Consider the following 23,738-nt stretch of genomic DNA (forward strand, 5'->3'; position numbering starts at 1 on the left):
GACATTTGGGCTTTCTCCATAGTTTGGCTATTTTTGATAATGCTGTATAAACATTAGGGTGCTTATACTCCTTCAAATCTGTATTTTTGTATCCTTTGGGAAAATAATTTGTAGTGCAACTGCTAGATTTCAAGGTAGTTCTATTTTTAACTTTTGGAGGAAACTCCAATCTGTTCTCCACAGTGGCTGCACCAGTTTGCATTCCCACCAACAGTGCAACAGGTTGGGCCACGGGTTTCCTACAAGTCGCCTCTTGGTTGCTGGCGTCGGTCAGCACCGCCCTCAGGACAAAGGGGGTTGGGGGCAGGGGTCAGGGACACTGGCTCCAGTAAGAGCAGGCTATTTGTGTGGCCTGTTTACAAGGTTACTCGGTTTCAACACCGAGCCCGCCGTTCTCCGTGTCTCAGGCGAACCTCCGGCCTGAGGTCACCCAGACGCCGGGGTGGCCCCCCGGAGCGAGCGCGGCAGCCTTCCCCCTCCCCCGCCGGCCGGGACTCAGGAATTTCGCCTGCGGGGACCCACGCCACGTGGACCCACCGACTCCCGCTTCACTCCACGGCCCGCACCGGGAAGGGCGGTCCCAGCGACGCTCCAGGCAACGCCTCCGCTTCCGGCCAATGAGCAACGGGGGCCGCGTCGGGGCCGTCGCTCATTGGGTCTCGCTGGTTCCGCCCGCGGCGAACGCCAACCAGCCGGCCGGCTACTAAAGTGGGAGCCACTGAGTCCCGGGGTCCGGCTTTTGTCCGCGCTGCCGGCAGGGTGGCGTGTCTTTAGCGCCCGTGCTCTGGGTTCTTGTGTGCTTTTTCAGGCCCTGTCGCATCAGTTTCTAGTTTTCTCTTCCTCGCTCTTTTCTCTTTCCCTCCTTCGCAGCTCAGCATGCAGGAACAAGACGCCTCCCCGTATGGTTTCCAGCCTCGCTTCCCACATTTCGCCACGCAGGCCATCCACGTGGGCCAGGAACCCGAGCAATGGACCTCCCAGGCTGTAGTGCCCCCCATCTCACTGTCCACCACGTTCAAGCAAGAGGCTCCCGGCCAGCACTCGGTGAGCTGGGGCAGGCCGGGAAGGTGGGGGCTGGGGCCGGTTTGGGCGGGTAGAGAGAGATGGCTTATACAAAAAAAGGCATGCGAGTCCTTTGTAAGGTGGTTTATACATCAGGAAGGCACCCCAAACGGTTATTTACTACACCCGTAATGTTCCTTGTACTTAATCTTCGTATTCTCTGGTCCAGTGATCACATTTCTTTTGATAAGCAGAACTGGAAGGAACAGTTTGTCCAACTTGCCATATAGATTTGGAACTGCAATTCATGTAATTTTGGCAAAGTTGCGGTTCAAAACTGAGGGTCATAACTTTGTTGAATTTTCTTTAGCAGCAAAAATTATAAAGACATGTCAAATAAAAAAAAAAATCCTCAGGGTCTTATAACTTACCTAGAATCAAGGATAATCAAGATAACTTACCTAGAATCAAGATCACGCCCAGTGGCTCACAGAAAGCTTCTCCGGGTACTTCCAAAGATAATGATGCTCGAAAAAGCTCAAATTTGAACGGCTCTTAAGCTGCCAGGGTTCTGATTCCAGATCTTGTTATTAATAGTGATTTACTTGCTATGGGCTACATACAGACTTACATGAGGTATGTCAGATAAATGTGTACACGCTGGGATTCCAGCCTGCTCTAGAACCCTCCTCTTAGGCATTAGACTACACTCTGCTATACTCCAATAATACCAGTAATAGTCTAACCCATTGCATCATTTGAGCAGTGTGGCTTGGTGATTAAGAGCACAAATCACCTCGTCAGTGGGGCTAGGTTTGAATTCTGACACCACCTTCTCTGATCTGGGTGACCTTGAGCAAGTTGCTTAACCTATCCAAGCCTCAGGTTGATCCTGAGTAAATGGGGTTAATCAGTACCTACTACATAAATTGTTGATGTATATGTTAAGCTTTATGGTACATTGTCATTGCTCAGTAGTTCGGTATTTCACAGTGTTCCCATTTACATTTTTTCCCATTTGATCCTCACAACAACCAGGTCAGAGGGCAGGACTGGTATTAGACACTTTTTATACAAAAGGAACTGACCTTGAGTTGTAGATAAATGACTTCTAAGGTTTTGATAGAGCAGTTTTTGTTAATCCCTTTTGGCAACACACTACTGGGATCTTGGAGTACTTAAAAGTTGCTAGCTTTCAAGGAAATCAGTTCAAGAAACTTTGTAGGTCTAAAGCTTTGATTATACTTCAAAAACCTCTTTAGTTTGTTGTTACATAAGTCAAGGAAGATTCTTTCAAATGTAGCCCTTTGTTTTGTGAGGTACAGCTCTAAAGGGCTGGTTTAGGAATTCTAAGGGCTTCTAAGTTACTGCATTTTGGAATAAAAATGAATACACAGCCTGTTTTCCAAGCTTGCGGTCTGTTGCTGGTGTAGGGTTTTGTGAACGTGTGACTGTCCAAGCTTTAGCTCTTGGTACAAAAGTTAACCATTTAACCAGACATTAGTAATTAAATATTTTCAAAGAAAAAAAAAAACATTTTCAGAGAGCCAACAGGGATGGTAAAATCTGCAAGTACGAGACACCCCTTAGTACCTTTAAAAACTCAGTGAAGAGCACTAAAGAGAATCTGAGGAGCTGAAGAGAAGCATCTGTTTCTCCTATTCCATTTGGGAAGCCATTGAATGGGCAAGAGGTGGGAATTTGCCACTGAAATACGCCTCTCCCCGACCCCAAAGTTAAATCTCTGCAGTCAATAATTACGGAAACATGGGTGCCGTTCAGTGGCCATAGCCACATGAATCCAAACAGATTTTCTCTGTCTGGGGAGTATAGGTCATATCAAGGAGGTGATGGTGAGGGAGGGATGAGGATATCCTGGAACCCTATAAAATATGTCTACTAAGTTTGACAAAAACAAGGAAACAAAGCAACCCAACTTTAAATATACATATTTGAGTCATATATATATATAATGTATGAATAATATAACATAATAATAAATAATATATAATATATATCATTTGTTTATACACACACACACACACACACATATCTATGGGGGCATGTGTGTGTGTGTGTATAATACTAGGAGCTCCCAAATTAGAACCAATGTGTAAAAAGTGGTTGTTGTGTTTTGTTATGTGCTATATGAGGCATGGGGAGAAATCTATAGCATTTTCAGTCAATGTTTAAATCCTAGGTTTGACTACTGGTTCTGATGTTCCCTATAATCTTTTGCTTCACTTTCCTGAAAGCTATGAGTATTAAATAAAATGACTGAATACTCCTAGTATGGTAAATGTAGAGAGCAAAGTTTAAAAAATTGTGTATAGCCACTTTGCCAAGAATTACTGTCTATGTTTTGTTGCTTTTGTAGAGCCGAGATCTGAACTTTGAGCATTTGTAGGATCTGTTCATAGTTTCCTGTAGGGTGTTAAACAGGACTTGTATCATTTATTTCTTAGGAAATGAAATACAGGTTTGAAGTAAGTTCACTTTGTAGGTGCTAGTGATTCCCTTTTCATGATGTCCCCCTGGCTAAATGAGTAAAGGTTAGTCTAACATAAGAATAATACTAATAATAAAAACAACTATTTTTCTAGTAGTTAGTATGGCCAGGCACCAATGAGTAGAGAATTCATTATACATTGTATAATTTTGTCATCATAACAATTTTACAAATTGGTTTTTTGTATTTTATTCCATTTTATAGGTACTGAGATTACTTTAGGAAAGGTTAAGTAACTTACCTATTTTGCATACAGCTCTTAAGGGGCAGCTATAGAATTCTAAAACAGGCGGTGGACTTCAGTGTAAAGAGAGAATGCACTAGCAGGGAGAAGGGGCAGAAGGAGAAGTAGGCACTGAACTGAGCAAAGAGCCCGCTGCGGACTTAATCTCAGGACCCTGGGATCTGAGCTGAAGGCAGACACGTTAAGCTCCTATTTAATGGCAAGAAATGTCATCAGTAAATAATAGAAAATCATTATCATAGGATGAACCTCCAGTTGTCGAGGTGTCTATGTTAGGACTCCGAAAAATAAGCTTAAATCTCTTAGGATAAACTCTAACTTCTTTTCTTCAGGGTTTTGAATATAGCCGTTCTGGAAACCCCACCAGGAACTGCTTGGAAAAAGCAGTGGCAGCACTGGATGGGGCCAAGTACAGTAAGTGATTTCCATTCCAGTATGGGAAGTCGAGAACCCATTCCTGTATGTGCAGACAAAATCATAGAGGCACAGAATTTAGAATTGGAAAGGAATAAGAATTAGCTAATTCAAAACTTTTATTTTACCAAGACACTGAATTTTTTGTCCAAGGTCCCATAGATGATATAATATGCAAATGTGTAATTATTAGGTAAAAATAAATATGAATAGAGGGGAAAATGACCAAATATGCCATTTAGTATTCATGTAAATCCACTCTTATTTGAAGGTGTCAGTATAAATAGATAAATATTAACAGTTTTACAACACTACTGAGAATATAAGCTTTCTGATACTCTGGTTCATTTACCTGATAATGCTTGAGAACACCACCCGGTGTTCTCAAAGAACATTTACCCAGTGTCCTTGAAAATGTGTTCTTAGAGATTAGGGATTAACCCCTTGAATCTTTTCATGAAGGGAGTGGATTACTGTTAAATTATCCTCATATTTTTTTATATGAACGATCCTGAATGAGGATAGAATAGTGAAGAGAAAATGTGTCTTATGAATTTTCTCATAGCAAGAATGCCGGGGTTAGAAATGTTCATATGGATTTGGGGGGATTTGGGGAGTTTGGTCTTTTGTTTTAGATGAGGAGAGTTCTTTTTGAACACTAAATTTCTGTAATTCAGTACTGTAGAGAGATCATCATTTCCTGCAGAAGGTGTAAAGGCTGAGTATTCATATGGCAGATATTTTTTTTCAAGTGGGCTCCAGAAAACACAATTGTTTTTAACTGGGTTTAAAGTTTAACCTTCTAGAGGCACCTGGGTGGCTCAGTTGGTTAAGCGACTACCTTTGGCTCAGGTCATGATCCTGGAGTCCCAAGACTGAGCCCCACATTGGGCTCCCTGCTCAGTGGGGAGTCTGCTTCTCCCTCTGACCCTACCCCCTTCACATTCATTCTTTCTCAAATAAAAAGATAAAATCTTTTAAATAATTAAAGTTTAGCCTTCTATATAAATTTACCAGTAGACTAGAGATGTGCTGAGTAGAGAACTGTAATTCTGACCTAAACTTTTCTGAGAAGATTTTATAAGAATTATACTTTTCAAGTTAATTGAATTATCCCTTCTACCAGTCACAGGTGATTTTTATCATTAAGGTGATGCATTGATATTTTGTCAGGATATTTTCTTTTATAGTGTTTAATGTACACAATGCCAGATGGTTCTTTTTAAATTGTTTTCATTATTTTTATTCTGTAAGAGATTTTGAGTTCACACTTGTTTAAAGGAGATTCCACACTTAAAAATTTTTAAAAACAAAATTTTTCAAATTTGCCAGATGCATCCCAGGTCAGATTTTGAGTTTTGTTAAAATATTTGCTCAGTTGTCTATCCATACAGTTAATGAGTGAATCATACCATAGCTCTCCTCAGGTTTGAAATTTTGTTTAAAGTTTGTTGTTTTTAAACTGTAATTGAATTGGCAGTTGACCTTTAATCTCAGAATTTTGTAAAGAATTATTTCTTTGGAGCACCTGGGTGGCTCAGTCGGTTAAGCAGCTGCCTTCAGTTCAGGTCATGATCCCAGGGTCCTGGGATCAAGCCCCACAAAGGGCTCCCTGCTCAGTGGAGAGCCTGTTTCTTCCTCTGCCTCCGCCTGCTGCTCTGCCTACTTGTGCTGCATCCCTCCAGTGAATAAATAAAATCTTAAAAAAAAAAAATTGTTTCTTTGAAGCGTTTCAGAGAAATGTCACCACCAAAGCAGAATTACATGTTTTTCTCTTAAAGATATTTTAGTTTTGGAATAGAAAGGGGAGTTGTCCATTGTATTTTCATCAGGGGACTTCTCGTGATTCAGTAGTGATGGCTGTCTTTATGTCCAGAGAAAACAACATAAAGTAACACAAGGAAGTTCTGTTGGTGTTTTTCAACCCAGAGGTTTGACTTTTTTGGCTTACTCTAACTTGGCTTTTATTTTAGGCTTGGCCTTTGCTTCAGGGTTAGCTGCCACTGTGACCATTACCCATCTCTTAAAAGCAGGAGACCAAATTATTGTTATGGATGATGTGTATGGAGGTAGGTGGCCTCTCTCATGCATGTTTGTGATATTTTAAAGACAGTGAAGAGGGTCCTGAATTATATTAACAATGTTACCAGGATTATTGATTATTTATTATCTTTTAAATGTATGATGGACACCTCCGTGTTGGTCCACATTTGATAAAGGAAGAGCATAAACATTTAGCATTTATATTCTAGAATTGCCTGTAAGAGAGATTGTTTACTAATAATTTTATTTAAACTGCTGAAATGAGGATGTTGAAGTGGTGAGGGGGAAGGTATAGAAGATGGGTTGCCCTTACCTTTAAGCAAGATTGACTTTTATGATCAATAACAAAAGATTTTGTTAATATACATACATATATGTATATTCCAAATGCTTTCAAATAATTAAAATGTGATTTCTAGAATATTACCATTTTATCTATCTTCTATTAACAAAGAGTTGAATCTGTAAGTTCCTTGAAATAAGAGACTCCTAGTAGTCATTTTAACCTTTTAGACATTTGCAGAGTGCTTTGTATTTATCGTTGTTTCCTATGATAGTTTGTTGAATAGAAGTAACACACCTTTAGTTACGTTGATAGTGCATTATGAAAACCTCATGACACACATAGATACAAAATCTTGAAAATTGCTGTTGATTTTTTATAATTCTTTACATTCTTTTTCAATCATATTACTAGAGTCCGTCTACAGCATCAAAAGTTCAGTGTATATCTTTGATCATGGAATATTTTTCCTTTTCCTTTTCTTTTTTGGTTAGCTATCAATAAGAACAATTTTTCCTTTAAATTTGCCTGTGTGAAAATCAAATCCAGAACAGTGTTTATAAGAGAAATTATTCTAAGTTGAATGATTTATCTTTTCACCATAAAACTGTAGTTGTTTGATTTACATTGCCTCATTTAACTATTAAAGCTTTAGAACCACATAACGAAAAGATTGAGAGATTACAAAGAATAATAACCAGTTTTTCTATTGCCAAAATATAATCAGACTAAAAATTTATTTTTAACATTTTATTGACATCAGTTCATTTATTTTAAATTTGAGTGCTAGGAAGAAGTTGTTAATATAAATTACCATTGGGGAACATGCCACTTAATGTGTGAAGGGCAGAAATTGTAGGTTTTCAGAAATATTTCTGCTTCATGTCATTTAGTGTGGATATCAGGTATATTTTATTGGACTCTTTTAACTTTCAGTTTAAAATCCGAGCCTTATATCCTTTACTATACAAGATAGCCAAATGATTTAACCAAGGTAGAATTTTTGTTAGTTTTACTTTTATTGGTGATTGACACTTCCTTATGTTTTTAAAGTATTTATACCAGTAAGGAATGAACATTTCTCAGTACCACATCCTTCCTATTTTGTCTTTTTTTTTCTTCCTCAGGTACGAACAGGTACTTCAGGCAGGTGGCAACTGAATTTGGATTAAAGATTTCTTTTGTTGATTGCTCCAAAACCAAATTGCTAGAGGCAGCCATTACACCAGAAACCAAGGTAACTCAGTTTTCAGTTTTGTGTGTGCTGGGTTTTTTTTTCTGTTGTTGTTGCTTGTTTTTTTGTTGTTGTTGTTGTTATTGTTTTTTAATCATTCTGTTCACTGGAGGACATAATTTAAATGTGAATAATACATTTTATTAGAAGCCATTGGAAACCATCAACAGGATTAAGATAGGTCTGGCTTCTCCAGAATATTCCTGCAGAATTGTTGGGTCCATGAATTCCACAGCAGGATCCAAGTTCTAATTCTGTGTCAGTTGATGTATGTTCATGGGCAAATTATTTAACCAAAGTCTCACTTTCTTCTGCAAGATGGGGATAATTGCACTTGCTTTATAGAAAGGTGGTTGTGTAAGTTACATGAGATAAGGCATATGAAATGCTCAGTACAGTACCCAACTCATAATAACTGGGAAAAAAATCATTTTCAAAAGCATATGATTCTGTACTGCATTACCACGCTGTTGTTGGTTACAGAAATCATCCCAGAGATGGGGTTGCAGAAAAGGAAGCTTGCCAAGACCCCAGACTCTAAGCATACTGGTTTTTAAGAATTCTAAGCCATACTTCAACAAAATAATAGTTACAAGTAGAGAATGGGTCACAAGCAATCTTTAGCCTCCGTCCTGGAAAGCTTGCATGCCACCGGAAGGTGTTTTGTGTCGGAGTGAATGGCATATGTGATATTCTTTCTTGAGGCCTCATTTAAATTCTGCATGGGTGAAAGAAGGACCGGTGTCTTTTATAAGTCAGCCTTTTCCAACTTTTTGCTAATGATTAAAAGGTTTGAATTGTACTCAAGATGATGTTGTAGTGAATGCTAAGAAATGAAAACCTTTGCTCACACAAATAATTACTTTGAAGATTAACACAGGGTGAGCTTTGAGTGATTAAGGTTTGTTTTCAAAGGAACTTGTTTTTTATCTTGCTTAGGAGAAAAGATACTTATTAAAATAGCTGGTCTGAGTCTAAGGGAGGAAAGCAAATTGTGAGTATGTTAATTCTTGTCAACAGAACTTTATGTAGTGGCTCTTTACTGACTTGAATTAATACATTATTTTCCCCCTGAAATATCTGCCTCATCATATGAAGTAGATTTTTTAAGTCCCTGTAAAATCAACTTTGTATTTATTATTTCTATTTTGAATATGAATAATAGATTCTTACCCAGAAATAATTTTTTATAGATTTTTAAAATAATTCATTTCTTGTAGAATATGCATTAATTACCTTATCTTTTCTACAGTGAGACTCTAGAGTAGGAAGAATATTCAACTAAATATCTTGCTCATTTTTATAGTAATAAAGAAGCATTAACCCTGTAAAAAAGAAAGCTGTAGGTAATGTCATTCAATACAGTGGCATCCTGTTTAACAAACAGAATTCTCTTCTTTTCTTTGATCTTTTCAGTCACTGTCAAGCGTCTACTATGTGCCTGAGTTGTGCTAGGTTTTGGGATATGATACTGTCTCTTTCTTAAATGAGCTGTGACCAGGTTTTTTGTTGTGTAACTTCTCTCCCTGCCTACTTTAAGACCCATGCTCTTCAAGTTCTGGGTATTTATTTTATAATTTCTAATGCATCTGGCATTTTTAAGTTAATATTTAGGATATGTTTGGCATTGAAGGGATAGTTCTTTTTAATGAAAATTCTAGGCTGTGATCTTAATGTTCTGTGTTATTTACCTTTGAGAAAATTCCTAGACACTGAATTATGTCTTTGAAATCCATCCTCGTTTTAATGGAATGTAATTACAATAATTAACTTGAGCACTTTTCTTCTTACACATAACATTATCTCATTTCATCTGTATAACAACTCTATGAAATATTATCAACCCTATTGTACGGGTGTAAAATTTGAGGAATATGGAGGGTACGTTACTTAACTATGATCTCCCCGAAATTAATGGGGGCTAGGATTCAGGTTCAACCCTTACAACTTCATCCCCCACACTCTTCCAGTATAGTCTGCCAGATGGTTACAATATATGAAGCGTATATTGGTGCAATATATTTTTATAAACTATTGTTATCTATTGAATTTTTTAGCTTGTTTGGATTGAAACCCCCACAAACCCTAGCTTGAAGATGATTGACATTGAAGCCTGTGCACATACTGTCCATAAACATGGTGACATCATTTTGGTCGTGGATAACACTTTTATGTCAGCCTATTTCCAGGTAAATGAAAATACTTTTTTTTTTTGGCATGAATAATAGAATACAGATACCTGTAACTAGGAGAGGAAAGACTTGTTTACATAAAATCATTTTGAAACTCATGGAATCAAACCATAATTATTGATTAGACGAAGAATTAAAATTGGACCTTTTCTACCATTAACTAATATTGCTTCAACCAACCCTAGGTTCATATCTGGTATGGGACTTTGTGTGTTTTAAATATTGTCTTAATTAAAGCTTTTAAGTTCTCTCAGGATATGGAAACTCTCTAAAGAGCTGGCCTTATTATGTGATTTTTATCTGTCAGTGCTTTATAAATAGTTGGGACTTTAATGTTTATGTGCGGTTATTAATCAGTTATGTTATTTTTTATATATATGATCTGACTGAAAAACATACGTTACATACTTAATGCATATATTATGTTTATTTTAAAATATATTGATATATAATATTAAATTATTAAAATATATAATGAAATCTTGGGCTATATAATTTAATATATATTTGAATGTATTACATGATGTGTGTAATATACATGTTATATAATTAAACCTTGCTAACCTTCCAGATAGAAGGAAAATAAAAGCTATCCTGCGTGACATCTCAGTATATGTCACACATATTATTTCTTCACTTTCCCCCTCTCTAGTTTCTCTTCCCTCAGTGCCCAACTCTCTCTATCTTTACCTTGTTGGTGTGAGGAATTTCTACTTCCTGTTTCCCGTTGTAGCTATAAGTACCAAGTCCTTTATACTGCTCCTTTTAAACTATCTCTTTTCCTACCTACCCCTCTACATACATCTCTTCCCACCTACCCCTCTACATACATCTCTTCCCACCTCAAACCCTCCCATTCATCCTCCATTCATTTTCTTTTTTCTCTTACTTTTTTCCAGATGCTTCTTTCTTCTTTCCATTTTGTTCTTTTTGGTAGACCATCTGAGGATCTGTCTATAATTGATTAGTTGTCTGCCCTTTCCCCACATGTTCTCTCTGTCTTTCCTCCAAGTAGCCCTGTTTCCTCTCCTTGTTAGGAGCTTACTTCTCGCGGTATCCTTCCTGCTTCTACCTTTTGATCGTTCTTATCACACTTCCTGTACTTAACCTTTATTCTGCAGAATTCCTGAAAGCCCAGCTCATCTAATGCTACTCTTAAGTTAGGCAGGTGTTTATAGCTCAGTTGTTTATATTCCCCCCTCCTTTTGTTTTGGGTCCCTGCAGTTGGCACAGGCTGCTATCTTAGTTGGTATAAGTCTGTTCTTCACCTTCTTCCATTTTGTTGAGAAGGCACTACCACCTTTATTATGTTTTCCTCAAATACATTTCCTGACTATGTTGCATTCAGACAGCTTCATGGGCCACCTACCTTTGGCTCACATTATATCTTTGGGTGCTTCTTGTATCTGCTGGAGCAGTCTGTTTCCAAGTGAAAATCTCCTGGCATCATCTATTTTTCCCAGCTGATTTTCTCTCTTAGTTTAGTTATCCAAACTCCTTATCCTATATACCACTTACATTAAAGACCAGTTAACACAGCATAGGGCTGGTCTAGCTGACTCACAGTGAGTCCTGTATATTCCCAAAGAGATTGCATGAATTGTTTTAGCCCGGGCCTGCCCAGATTACTCATCAGGCCCGGCCCTGCCTCCTCCCCCTCCCACCCCGTTACGGTCACTATAATAGGTCCAATTTTTCTACCTTTCTGAAGCCCACATCACATTTCCACGTGCCAGGGACTGCAGTTTGCTTCCTTTCAATCTGGATTCATTCCAGCTGAGTTAATCAGAATCATGTTGTCCCTAAGTGGCCACATGTATTAGTTCCATACAGTAGATCTTCTGAAAAGGTCCTCTTATTATTTTTCCGTCATAAAAACTGGATACATTCTCTTTCTTCCCTGCCTTTTATCTTCTGGGTCTTCTATAAATGTCACAAAAGGCAGAATGGACATACTATCATGAAATTTCAGAGTTTTGAGAGTGGAACCTCTGTATTTCCATAATTTAAATGTGAGTGCTAGTTCTACCAGCTTTTTAATCTGAATGACGTTTTTGTTTTTCTTTCTGTCTTTCCTTCCTTCCTTCCTTTCTTTTTTCTTTCCTTTTTTTTTTTTTTCTGTTAAGAGAGGGCAAGCTGGGGGAGGAGGCACAGAGGGAGAGAGAGAATCTTAAGCAGGTTCCATGCCTAGTGCAGGGCCCAACATGGGGCTTGATCTCACCATCCTTAGATCATGACCTGAGCCGAATCAAGAGTCAGATTCTTAACCAACCACTGTTTTGTTTTTCTTCCTCCCTTTACTTCATCTGTACAATGAGAATCTGAAAGTACTGATTTTCTTGAGTTAGATAAAATATTTTGTATAGTGCTTCATTGGGATATATACAAAGTATTTAACATGGCTCTCAGCACATAATTATATCAACAGATGTTAGTTGTTCATTTTCATTTTTTGTTTTCTTCTGACCACAGAGTTTACAGAATGTTAGCATTGGAAGAGACCATCCTCTAGTTTGACTCCATCACTTTGGAGATGTGCAAACACTTGTGTAGAGAGTGCTATGAGTAATACCTGACTTAAAACATCCTATTTTTGAAACACCCCAAATGGAAAGTCCTATAGTCCCTATCCTAACACCTTCCAAAGACTAAATGACTGGTGAGGTTAAAGCACACACACACACACACACACTTTCTTTTAAAGAAATTATAAATAGTCTCCTGGCTGGCTGTCAGTAGAGTATGTGACTCTTGATATGATTTTAAGCCCTGTGATGGGCATAGAGCTTACTAAAAAAAAAAAAAAGAAAGAAACTATAAATAGAAATATGTTGATAATATATTTTTCTGGTGAATAAGTTGATTATAGCTCTAATTCTCACTATAAACAAAAATATTTTAAGACTAAAAGATTGATTTGCAGGAAAATTGGGTGAGAGAAAATAGTCCAAAAAAACTTCTAAGTGACTTTACACTTACACTTGGTAAAACTAGTATAATAGAGTAATTAAGAGTCTAGATCATGGCACATCTAATGAATAATCACAACATACATTATCAGGTTTTAATTATCAAAAGTCTAAGCGTGTCATATACTTACTTGACATAATAATTGCTTAGTGTTTATGTTTGCTACTTGATGTGTTTACTGAGTCATAAAATGCCAGCAACTGCATTATAAAATTTAGTAATATCCTTAGGACCAGCCAGCAACTGCTCTAATGAAAAAAGTTCAGGAGACCTGTTGACCTGAGTTTACCTGCTATTTCCAGAAAATCTGTGCTATTGGACTGAATACTGGGTCCAGTACTTTCTGTTTTTATTTGTTGGGTCAGGGAAGGGGAAAGATACCAATTGAGATCCTGGAAAATTTTAAGATGCATGTATTTTTGAAAAGTTAGAATAAGAATGAAATTTACAATAGCAAATAGACATGTAATAAAGCATATTTTCAAGTGATTTACCATTTAAAATGAAAATCCTTTGTTCCTTTCAGCGGCCTTTGGCTCTGGGAGCTGATATTTGTATGTATTCAGCAACAAAATATATGAATGGTAAGACATACATAATCTATACTTTGAGTATTCCTTTCCATGGATAGATGAAAATACCACAGAGCTTGATATTTTGATCCTTTTTCTTCTATTATTCATGTTTTCTCTGTGACTCATGTAGAAAGCAAAAAATTTATACCTTGGTTAAATATGGGATTTCATTTATATCAGACAAAACTATGCTCATGACTTATGATCAGAGGATTAAAATTTACTAAAAAAAGTTAGAGTTTTATTCTACGGACAGATTAAAAAGAAACATTTAATTTTTATATGATTTTTATTTCATTGTTAGGTATAGCTTTTGGTACTATCAAATTAAATACTGTTTATTTAAACTTATTTTATATGACTTTTTCCCAGAGAGTTTTTTTCAAGTGAAAGTTACACTTTAGAAATTTTTAGAGTGAAGAATAAACATACATTGTTTTTAACTTAAACGTTTTTGTTTTGTTTTAGGCCACAGTGATGTTGTCATGGGCTTAGTGTCTCTTAATTCTGAGACCCTCCATAATAGGCTCCGTTTCTTACAAAATTGTAAGTATTAAAAAGTCCAGAATTCCCCTGAACCTCTCAGAGGGACTACATTTGATATTTGTAGTTCTACTAGATGTCGTGAAGTGATAACATTCTACTAAATTAGGAAGAAATGAGAAATGGAGGAGAAAGTTTCTGGTTTTTATTTTATTTTATTTTTTAGTTTTATTTATTTATTTTTTTAAGATTTTATCTATTCATTTGAGAGAGTATGAGAGAGAGAATGAGAGCTGAGAAGGTCAGAGGGAGAAGCAGATGCCCCATGGAGCTGGGAGCCCGGTGCGGGACTCGATTCTGGGACTCCGAGATCATGACCTGAGCCGAAGGCAGTCGCCCAACCAATTGAGCCACACAGGCGCCCAAGATTTTTTTTTAAGATTTTATTTATTTGAGAGAGAGAGAGAGAGTGAGAGAGAGAACGAGAGGAGAGAAGTTCAGAGGGAGAAGCAGATGCCCCATGGAGCTGGGAGCCTGATGTGGGACTCGATTCTGGGACTCCAGGATCATGACCTGAGCTGAGTCAGTTGCTTAACCAACTGTGCCACCCAGGCAGCCTAAGCTTCTGGTTTTTAAAGGAAAGTAGAAAAGTTAGAATATAAAAATATAGTTAGAACATAACAGGGCTTTGCAACATGACTCAAGGGATGAGTGTTGTTAAATTTTCAAATCCCTGTTAATTTTGACCGTAACTCGGTAAAGCCCATGTGATTTTTTTTAGTTTTTGGACTTACTAGATTTTTTTTCTTTAGATAAAACATTTGGAATGATGGCTTTCTTATGCTCTACTTTTTAACTTTAACTTTAAATAGCACTTAATATTAATATCAATATTAATTAATATTAATACTTAATATTAATATTAATAATATTAATATCATCAGATATTTAGTTATCTAATATTATTATCTAATATCGTTAGTTATCTAATAATAATTAATTATTAATTAATTATTAATATTAACATTTTTCAACAGATGTCTAAACACCATTTCCTGTTTAGATGGTTTAGTTATCTCAAGTATGGGCAAGGATTTATTTGAAGATACTTAGTTTAACCATTGTGATTTGACAAATGAGATACAAACGTAATTAGGAATAAAGTAAATAAGTATTAAATAAATAAAGGAAATAACCATTAAAATTAAAAAAAAAAAAAAAAAAGAAGATGGCACTGAGGAGGAAAACCAAAACTTACCACTTGATAAATTCGTTTCATTTATAAAACATTAAGGTGAGGTATACATTGTGGAGGCAAAGTAATTCCTAGGCTGCTTTAGACAGAAGCTAAATAGAATGTCGTAGAATGTTGGTAGAACTTTTAGTAACAGTAGGAGCTGAATGCTTTTTTTTTCTACATGTTCAAAGAAATGCAAGGTTCAACTGTGTGTAGTATGTCACTGAATGGAAATCATAGAAAGGACTATATGTTCATGTTGGAGACGTTCATACTGTCTTCATGTTTAGTTTACAGGATCTTCTTATCCCCTCATTTTAAAGACCATTTCTAAAAATATATAAAAATAAAAAAATAATTTTATAAAAAGACCATTTCTTTGAGCACTTCATTCTCATGCTTCTGATTTGCTATATAATTTCCCCCCTGAAACTCCAACACTGGCCTTTGTAGCTTGTTGCTCAGAATCACTATAATGAAAAAGGCAGTGAGAGAATCTCCTGGGTCTCTCCCCACCTTTCAGACTAACCCAGCATATGTTCATTTTTCAGCTCTTGGAGCAGTTCCTTCCCCTGTTGACTGTTACCTCTGCAATCGAGGACTGAAGACTCTCCAGGTCCGAATGGAGAAGCATTTCGAAAATGGAATGGCAGTTGCTCAGTTTCTGGAATCTAATCCTCGGGTAGAAAAGGTTATTTATCCTGGTACGTTGATATAATTTCTTTTTCTTTCTTTCTTTCTTTTTTTTAATTTGAGAGAGAGCATGCACAAGTTGCAAAGGAAGGAAGGAAAGAGAATCTCCAGCAGACTTCTCGCTGAGCCCAGAGCCAACACAGAGCTCAGTCTCACGACCTGAGATCATGACCTGAGCTGAAATCAGGAGTCACATGCTCAGCCAACTGAGCCACCTGGGTACCCCAATGTTGATATGATTTCTAAGTACATACGCTTACACTAGGATTTTATGGGTTATCCTAAGTATCCTATGTATTACACCTGTTGTAAGGTAGCTGCTTCCATCTATTTCTTTGTTGTTCATGTATTATTGGTCACTGCTGTATGTCAGGCTCTCTGGTGGGTCTGGTGGTGCAGAAGATAGATGTGGTCTGTGTCCTTGTGTTGCCTATAATCTAGTGGCTGCTTGGATGGTAGAAAATTGATTTTATGCCTTAGACCTTCCTGCCATGGTCTTTAGCTTAAAGGCTTGTGTTTACCTGTTCCACGATTGCAACATTGTACTTTCTAGTTGATTTGCTTAAAGTCTTTTCAGGCTGCCATTCTATGTTAGCTCTTTAATCTGTTTTAGGTTGGGACTTGATACTAATCAGATACTAATCAAATTGAGACTTGGTACTTACACACCCAAACTCCCCTGAAGGTCTCTTAATTCCTTTTCAAATTTTTTCACCTCTGCCAACTCATGTGCTGTTAGCAGACTTTTGTATTACTCTTTGAATTTATTTGGCCAGTCTCTTAAATTGTGGTGTAGTCTTAAATAAATGGTTACTTTGAACCCTTTGAGGTTTTAGTCATGTGATCTAGGGTGGACAAGAGAATTAAGTTTGATTCCTGTCCTTAAGGAGCTTAGATAAGCCAAGACAGAACTACATATGAAATTAAATGCCCAATGTGTCTGTTGACTGTACTTATTTTGAATTGAGTGAGGGAGAAAAGTTTTGGGCTATGCCTTGAAGAATGGGAACCCTTTATTTAGAAGGACAAGGACAAGCATTCTGATTCATTCAGTAAACATTTATGACTTGCCCACAATGAACCAAGCTTTGAACTAGGACCTGGGATCCGATTATTAACAAAAGAAATGAATTTCTCCCCATGGAGTTAGTCTTGTGGATTAGACAGATGTTAAACAAGAAATTACAGAGTAATATAATTAATAGAGGGGCAGTCAGCAGATAGAATGTCCCAGGTTAAAGGGACAGCTTGCACAAAGGTCCTGAGATGAAGAAGTGCAGTACTGCTAGTTGATGTAGCTCGAGCATGGAGCAGATAGAAAAGATGGGTCAGAAGGAAGCTAAAGACCCAGAAACAGGGGCCAGAACACGTCATGAGTCATGAGATGTGGACAAGGTGTAAAGCTCATCATTATTAGGCTTATTTGCAGTTTGCTTTAGGCACATGGCATTTTTTTGTTATGAAATTACATGTTTGACTCTAAAATAAGACTTTTATTATGCCTCCTGATCACAGGGCTGCCCTCTCATCCTCAGCATGAGCTGGCAAAGCGTCAGTGCACAGGCTGCCCAGGGATGATCACCTTTTATATTAAGGGCACTCTTCAGCATGCTCAGACGTTTCTCAAGAACCTCAAGGTAAGCTTTCAAAAGAGGTTTTTAAATTGGCCAGGTAGATTACAGTAGTTCATGAGCTCTCCTTTCCACCCAGCCTCTGGTTCATGTCTTTGTATCTGCAGGTCATACCCTCAGACCTCTTTATCATGAAATGCTTTAGGCTGGAAAATGACTTTGGTGCAGTAGCAGACATCTGAGTATGTTTGTTTACTGAACTCTCCTTCGACCATCAGTCTGAGAGGGATCAACTGTCCTGATGCACTGGTTTTCAGATTTATCGATAATGGAACCCCTTTTCCAAATGCAGTATTATGTGAAACCTCAAAGTAATGTGTGGCTAGTGCACTGCACAAAGGCTGCTCTGAAATCCAGCCTAGGAATGGCTTTTCAAATCCTGTGCCCTCCAGGCTGCATCTGCCTGCCCTGAAGGAAGGGAGGCCTTTGTTTGATTTTCACACCTGCAGGAGGCGTTCAGGGTTCCCGGGAGAGAGGCCTTTATTAACTCCATACAATGGGCTTGCAGAGCTCATGCAACAGACTGAGGGTTTTTTGTTTGTTTGTTTGTTTTTTAAGATTTTATTTATTTATTTGACAGAGAGAGACAGCAAGAGAGGGAATGTAAGCAGGGGGAGTGGGAGAAGGAGAAGCAGACTTCCCGCTGAGGAGGGTGCCCAATGCCACGCTGGATCCCAGGACCCAGGGATTGTGATCTAAGCTGAAGGCAACCACTTAACTGACTAAGCCACCCAGGCACCCGACAGAAAGTTTAAATTACTGAGGTCTAACGCATAGGCTGCTGACAAATTACTCAGCATCTACTGGTATCTCAAAGTTGTACTGACAGCAGAAAGATAGTGTATATTTAATTAAATACAGGTGTGAGAGTAATTTTAAAGTATTTGTAAAATTATGATACTATAACACTAAATACAAAAATGGGGTTATTTATCCTACTCCAGGAGGAAGTTAAATGGATGTATTAATTTAGTAAGTGATAGATTTTAACAATTAAGCATGTATAGCTTCGTAGACTTGTAGAGATTTTTATTTAAAGGGTAACCACAAAACTAGGTCTCAAATGTAATAATTCTGAAGTTTTAGGGTTCATGTTAATTATTACTTAAGTAGAGGGCCAAATTAGGAAGGTATGAGAGATTCAGCTTCCTCAACTTGTCATTTTTTAAAAGTTTGCACACTATATGTCTGATTGGCGACTTCGGTATTACAGATTTTATTTTCATTTTTTCTCTGGGTTTCTTGCCCAAATTGTACTTTTTTTCATTATCACCACCATTTCTAACCCTGTGTCCAGTGCCATTTTGTTAAAAACATTTAGTTTTATATTTTTGTGTTTTTACTTTAGTGAAAGATCTAAATGAATGTTTTCTTTACCGTAGTTATTTACTCTGGCAGAGAGCTTGGGAGGATACGAAAGTCTTGCTGAGCTTCCGTGAGTATATTTCTGTTTTTCTCGGTGTTGTAACTTTGATGTCTGCCTTAACAATTGTTTGGAGGGGAATATGGTAAAATCAGGAGTAATTCAAGACATTTGACAGTAAGAATAGCATCCTGCTATTGAATCAGAATGGACTCTTAACCCAGTAGAATGGAGACCCTCATAAAATCTTGATGAGTTGTATGTGTCCTCCTCAATTTTGCTTTCTTCTGTTCTGCCTGAAGGCAATTCCAGCAGAGTTGTATTTTAGGGTCTCTGACCTCTGACCTGGGACTACTTGTTCTATCCCACTCCACCCTGGAAAGGAGATTGGAAACTTTTATTAGAAGGGTGGATTTCAAGACTTGTTGGAAATGGGGACTGTGTCTCTGATGAAATACCTCCATGCCCTTGATGGTCAGAGGAGGACCCTACTAGATGCCTCCAGATCCATTTATTTTCTGTTCTCTGCATACACCTTAAATAACTTCATGTTATCCGCAAGATGGTCCGGAAGGCTAACTTGGTATTCCTGATCCAATCAATTCATCTAATTGTATCAAAGCACCAGAGGATATTAGAACATGCAGCCCGAGATCAAGCGGTCCAACAGCTTGATAAAAATTCAGAAAGTTTTGCTGATTACTCAGATGTCACATAGAAATGTGTCAGCAACTTCACTCCTGAGGTTTCTCATAGAAACAATGAGAGGAGGTAAAAGAGCAGCCTGGATCTGGATTTGAGACCTGCTAGGTCAGTTACTTAGCTGAGCTACAGTTTTTTCATCCACAGAATGGGATTAATAATTAAAATAACAATTACCATTTATGGATTACCTGTCCCACCAAACATTCCAGAGCTGTATCCTGATTTTATAGGATATTACTCTGCCCATGTATTGTAAATATCGCACTAGTAATTAACATCATTACCTAATAATTGTCCAGAGTACTAAATGCACGTGGCATGTTTCTGTGTTTTACTTTTCATAAACATTTCTGGAATAACTATGTTCTGGAAGCACTATGTTGAGGGCTGTCAGGGATTACCAAAATGTAGGCACATTTGCTGTCCTCTCGTAGTAGTTTGCAGCTTCTTGGGAGAGTCAGACAATTTCACATAAAGTTAAAAAAAAGAATGTATGATACCCAAAGACTTACTCAGATGATTAAGATAACACACATAAGTTTTTGTGCGTCTTTCAGAAGATGCCTGCTAGTAAGTCTGGCTGCACAAGAGGGCACACTCAGCATATGAAATTGGATTGTTTTTCTTATTCGTGAAGTGTGTATTACTTTAAGGTGCTCTTAAAAATTGACACCTCCTGATTTCTTCGGGGATTTGGTTTAAAGTTGTTTGGCCCTCAGATGTACCAGCCAGCGAGGCCATCACCCGAATGCCTGCCAGTGGACGAGTGAATTTAGGTCAGGGCTTGTCTCTTCTGTTACCCTCATTCTGTGACTTCCAACTGCTGCAACAAGAGCAGAATTGCAATAGGAGAGGGAGGAAGCAGAGCCAGTATGCACTGGGCTGGTCTTCCAGCCCGACAATGCACATTAACTCTGCAACCTCAGAAAAGTTACATGTTCTCTCCATCTGTTCCATGGTTGTAAAATGTGGATAACACTGCTCAGCTCTTGGGCTTGTTATGGGAACATGGGGAAAAAAATATCCCTAAGCCAAGGCCTTGATTCGTATTAAGGGCCCAATAAATGTTAATTACTAGTAGGAATTATTATGTTTTATTAGGCATCTATTACATTCCAGGTACTTGCTAAGGCTTTATATATATTCCTTCCATTAATGACTGTGATAAACTTTTGGGATGGGAGTTATATCCAACTTCTCTTCATTAAAAAAAAAAATGAATTGATGCACACAAATGCGTAATTCACTTACTGTATATATTCACTGTACACGAGTACAGTATCTGCCTCATGGTGAGCTTATAATAAGTGATAGCTATTATTATGATTTTAGGTCAAGAAATTCATGATGAGGACAGGTAACTTACAAGCCCACATAGCCGGTGTGTGAAGGAGAGGATTCATGTGCAGGTCTATTGCTCTCAGAGCCTAAGTTCATGTACAGGTCTATTGCTCTCAGAGCCCAAGTTCTTATTTCTATGAGTACACTCTCTTTTGAGGAATTAAAAGTCTGAAAAGACAAAACATTTTTTACTTTATTTTATATATTTTTAAAGGAGAGGGAGCACAAGTAAGATAAGGAACAGAGGGAGAAGCAAACTTGAGCGGGGTGAGGGGCAGAGTGGGAGGTAGAAGCAGACTCTCCACTGAGCAGGGAGCCTGATGCGGAGCTGCATCCCCAGCCCTCCGGGACCGTGACCTGAGCCAAAGGCAGATGCCTAACTGACTGAGCCACCCAGGGGCCCAAGGCAGAACATTTTAAGGAGGACGTTGGCATGTACAACTTTAGTGGAGTGATCAAAGAAGATACTCATTCATGTTGACTGCATTTGAGATTTTCTCTCCATGGATCTGAAGTGAGATAGGGCAAAACAGCTCAGGCATTGATTCTGTGGGTGGTGTGCCCGAAAAGGATGAGTGTTGGTGGCAGTGTAAGTGCGTAGGGCTCAATAAGACTATAAGCCTCTTCTCTATGGTGCCTCAGTCTCTGCCCACAGAGTCTTCTGCTTCCTCTCAGCTCTGGCAGTCCTTGCTATCCATTTCTTGTTTGGCATGTGCGGTAGACTATTCTGTTCTGTGAATGGTCATAGTCTTTGCCTTCTGCTTCGTTAATGTAGGATCGAGAAAAATATCTCGTTTTTCTTGGTTTCCCAGTTCTTACTATGGTGCCTGATCCCCCCCCCCCCAAGTAGGTGTTTTACCTTTATACATGTTAATGATGATGATGAGTCGCTAGTTCTGAAAATCCTTCCAGGCCTCTACATTCATAGGTTATGTGCTGGAATTCCTAATGTTCACTGGTTGCCACTGGTGGTACTCCTGAGTTGTCTTTCTCTGATCCGCCTCACAGGATGCCATTCTGAATCAATCCATTGATCAGGAGGGAATTAGTTTCTGTCTGGCTCTTGGTCCAACAGGCCTTTTATGTAAGTCCAGCTGGTTGGTCATGGAGCCTACGACTGCTGGCCAAGGCTTCATTCAGGCAGATGTTAAAATCCACAGCTGGAGGCTATCTTTTTCCCTCCTGCCTGGGAGTGCTTGATTGGCACCTTTGGTATTTGGACTGAATATATTGATGGTATAGAAAGGAGAAAAGATCTTAGTTTTTACTTATAATAATGACCAGAAAAGATAATTTTCACAATTCCTTGTTTTTTTTGCCTGTGAAAAATTATAGGCATATGAAGAATTTAATATTTAGAATAGAAAAATCTGAACATAATTGTAATTTGAGACCAATACATTACCATAATACTGATTTGCTCATTCTTTCTTTCAGGGCAATCATGACCCATGCATCAGTGCCTAAAAGTGACCGAGATGCCCTTGGAATTAGTGACACACTGATTCGACTCTCTGTAGGCTTAGAGGATAAAAAAGACCTACTCGATGATCTAGATCAAGCTTTGAAAGCAGCAGTAAGTTTAATTATTTTGGTGTGTTTTGAGGCTTAATCTGGGTGGTGGTGTATTTTTACGATGTATTTATTTATTTGAGAAAGAAAGAAAGTGAGGAGGGAAGGGGCATGGGGAGATGGAGAGAGAGAATCTCAAGCAGACTCCCTGTGGAGCACAGAGCCTGATGTGGGGCTGGATCCCATGACCCTGAGATCATGACCTGAGCCTAAATCAAAAGTCAGACACTTAGGATGCCTGGGTGGCTCAGTTGGTTAAGCGTCTGCCTTTGGCTCGGGTCATAATCCCAAGGTCCTGGTATTGAGTCCTACGTTGGGCTTTCTGCTTGGTGAGGAGCCTGCTTCTTCTTCTGCCTGCCACTCCCCCCGCTTGTGCTCTCTCTCTAACAAATAAATAAAATCTTTAAAAAAAAAAAAAAAGTCAGACACAACTGACTGAGCCACCCCAGCGTCTGGTGGTCACTGTTTTATAGAGTGACCTCACTGTGAATTCTGAAGGTTTCGTCTTCTTTCCTATGATAGACAGGGTATATAAATGTGTAGGGAACTCAGCTGAAGGGCAGATTTAAAAAATGGTAGTATTCAGAAGAGAGTCGTTGGAAGAAGTGAAGTCTCTGCCTGTAGTTTTAATGACGTATCTTTCTTGTGATTTTAATACAGCACCCTCCGAATGCAGGTCGAAACTAGCATTCTTGAACTGCTAGTGGAAGTTGCTTCCTGAGAAGACCAACTCTGTATAATTGAATGGACCATAAGTGAGCCTTTGCAGAATTCTCAAGTGAAAATGCAAAGGGACCTCATTACCTGTCAGAGCTGTAACCTTCCAGGGATAATCCTTATTAAAAGGTTTCCTCTTTCCCTTATTGTAATTGACAGGTCAATTCTGTTAATATGTTTTTGTTGATTTTCGTTTCCATTTGCCTCTGAAGGAGGTGGGATTTGTGCTGCTTTTTGGGATTGTGATCTTTTTTCATAGGTTAAGATTTATACTGATCATGTTTACAATATAATGATAATTCATTTTTTATGTTTTTCTGAAGAACTTAAATTATTAAATGAATGTTCTTAAATCAAGTGTGATTTTTGCATATTGTTGAAAACAGCCCTCAAAGCAATGGTTTACACGTAATTATCATAAGCCAAAAATCAAATACTTGGAAAGTCCACCGTGAAATTCTGCTGATATAAGGTTGTACTTACTATTAAAAAATAAATAAATAAATCTAATTACCAAATATATCCCATTG

The 23,738-nt window shown here is 38.1% G+C and overlaps 1 protein-coding gene across 2 annotated transcripts; it reads left to right on the forward strand.

The window, feature by feature from the left end:
• The first annotated feature begins 672 nt into the window (after nt 1–672).
• Nucleotides 673–23,730, forward strand: CTH (cystathionine gamma-lyase). Of its 2 annotated transcripts, XM_004763011.3 has the most exons (12): nt 674–1,044; nt 4,088–4,169; nt 6,143–6,238; nt 7,623–7,732; nt 9,787–9,918; nt 13,418–13,475; nt 13,935–14,012; nt 15,738–15,890; nt 17,395–17,516; nt 18,893–18,945; nt 22,357–22,495; nt 23,152–23,730. In XM_004763011.3, exons 1-12 carry the CDS (start codon nt 877–879, stop codon nt 23,176–23,178), a joined length of 1,218 nt encoding a protein of 405 aa, XP_004763068.1. In that variant the 5' UTR covers nt 674–876; the 3' UTR covers nt 23,179–23,730. The 2 variants fall into 2 exon arrangements, with proteins under 2 accessions (XP_004763069.1, XP_004763068.1); XM_004763012.3 differs by lacking the exon at nt 4,088–4,169 and having other exon boundaries at nt 673–1,044.
• Nucleotides 23,731–23,738: the final 8 nt, after the last annotated feature.

This window comes from Mustela putorius, unplaced genomic scaffold (assembly GCF_011764305.1).
Source record: "Mustela putorius furo isolate JIRA1106 unplaced genomic scaffold, ASM1176430v1.1 tig00003853_pilon_pilon_pilon, whole genome shotgun sequence".
Classification (NCBI taxonomy): Eukaryota; Metazoa; Chordata; class Mammalia; order Carnivora; family Mustelidae; genus Mustela; species Mustela putorius.

Coding starts and splice junctions, on each gene's coding strand:
- CTH (XM_004763011.3), top strand. CDS start 877: ATGCAGGAACAAGACGCCTCCCCGTATGGTTTCCAGCCTCGCTTCCCA. Junction 13,476..13,934: donor AGCAACAAAATATATGAATG/GTAAGACATACA, acceptor GTTTTGTTTTAG/GCCACAGTGATGTTGTCATG. Junction 17,517..18,892: donor CGTTTCTCAAGAACCTCAAG/GTAAGCTTTCAA, acceptor TCTTTACCGTAG/TTATTTACTCTGGCAGAGAG.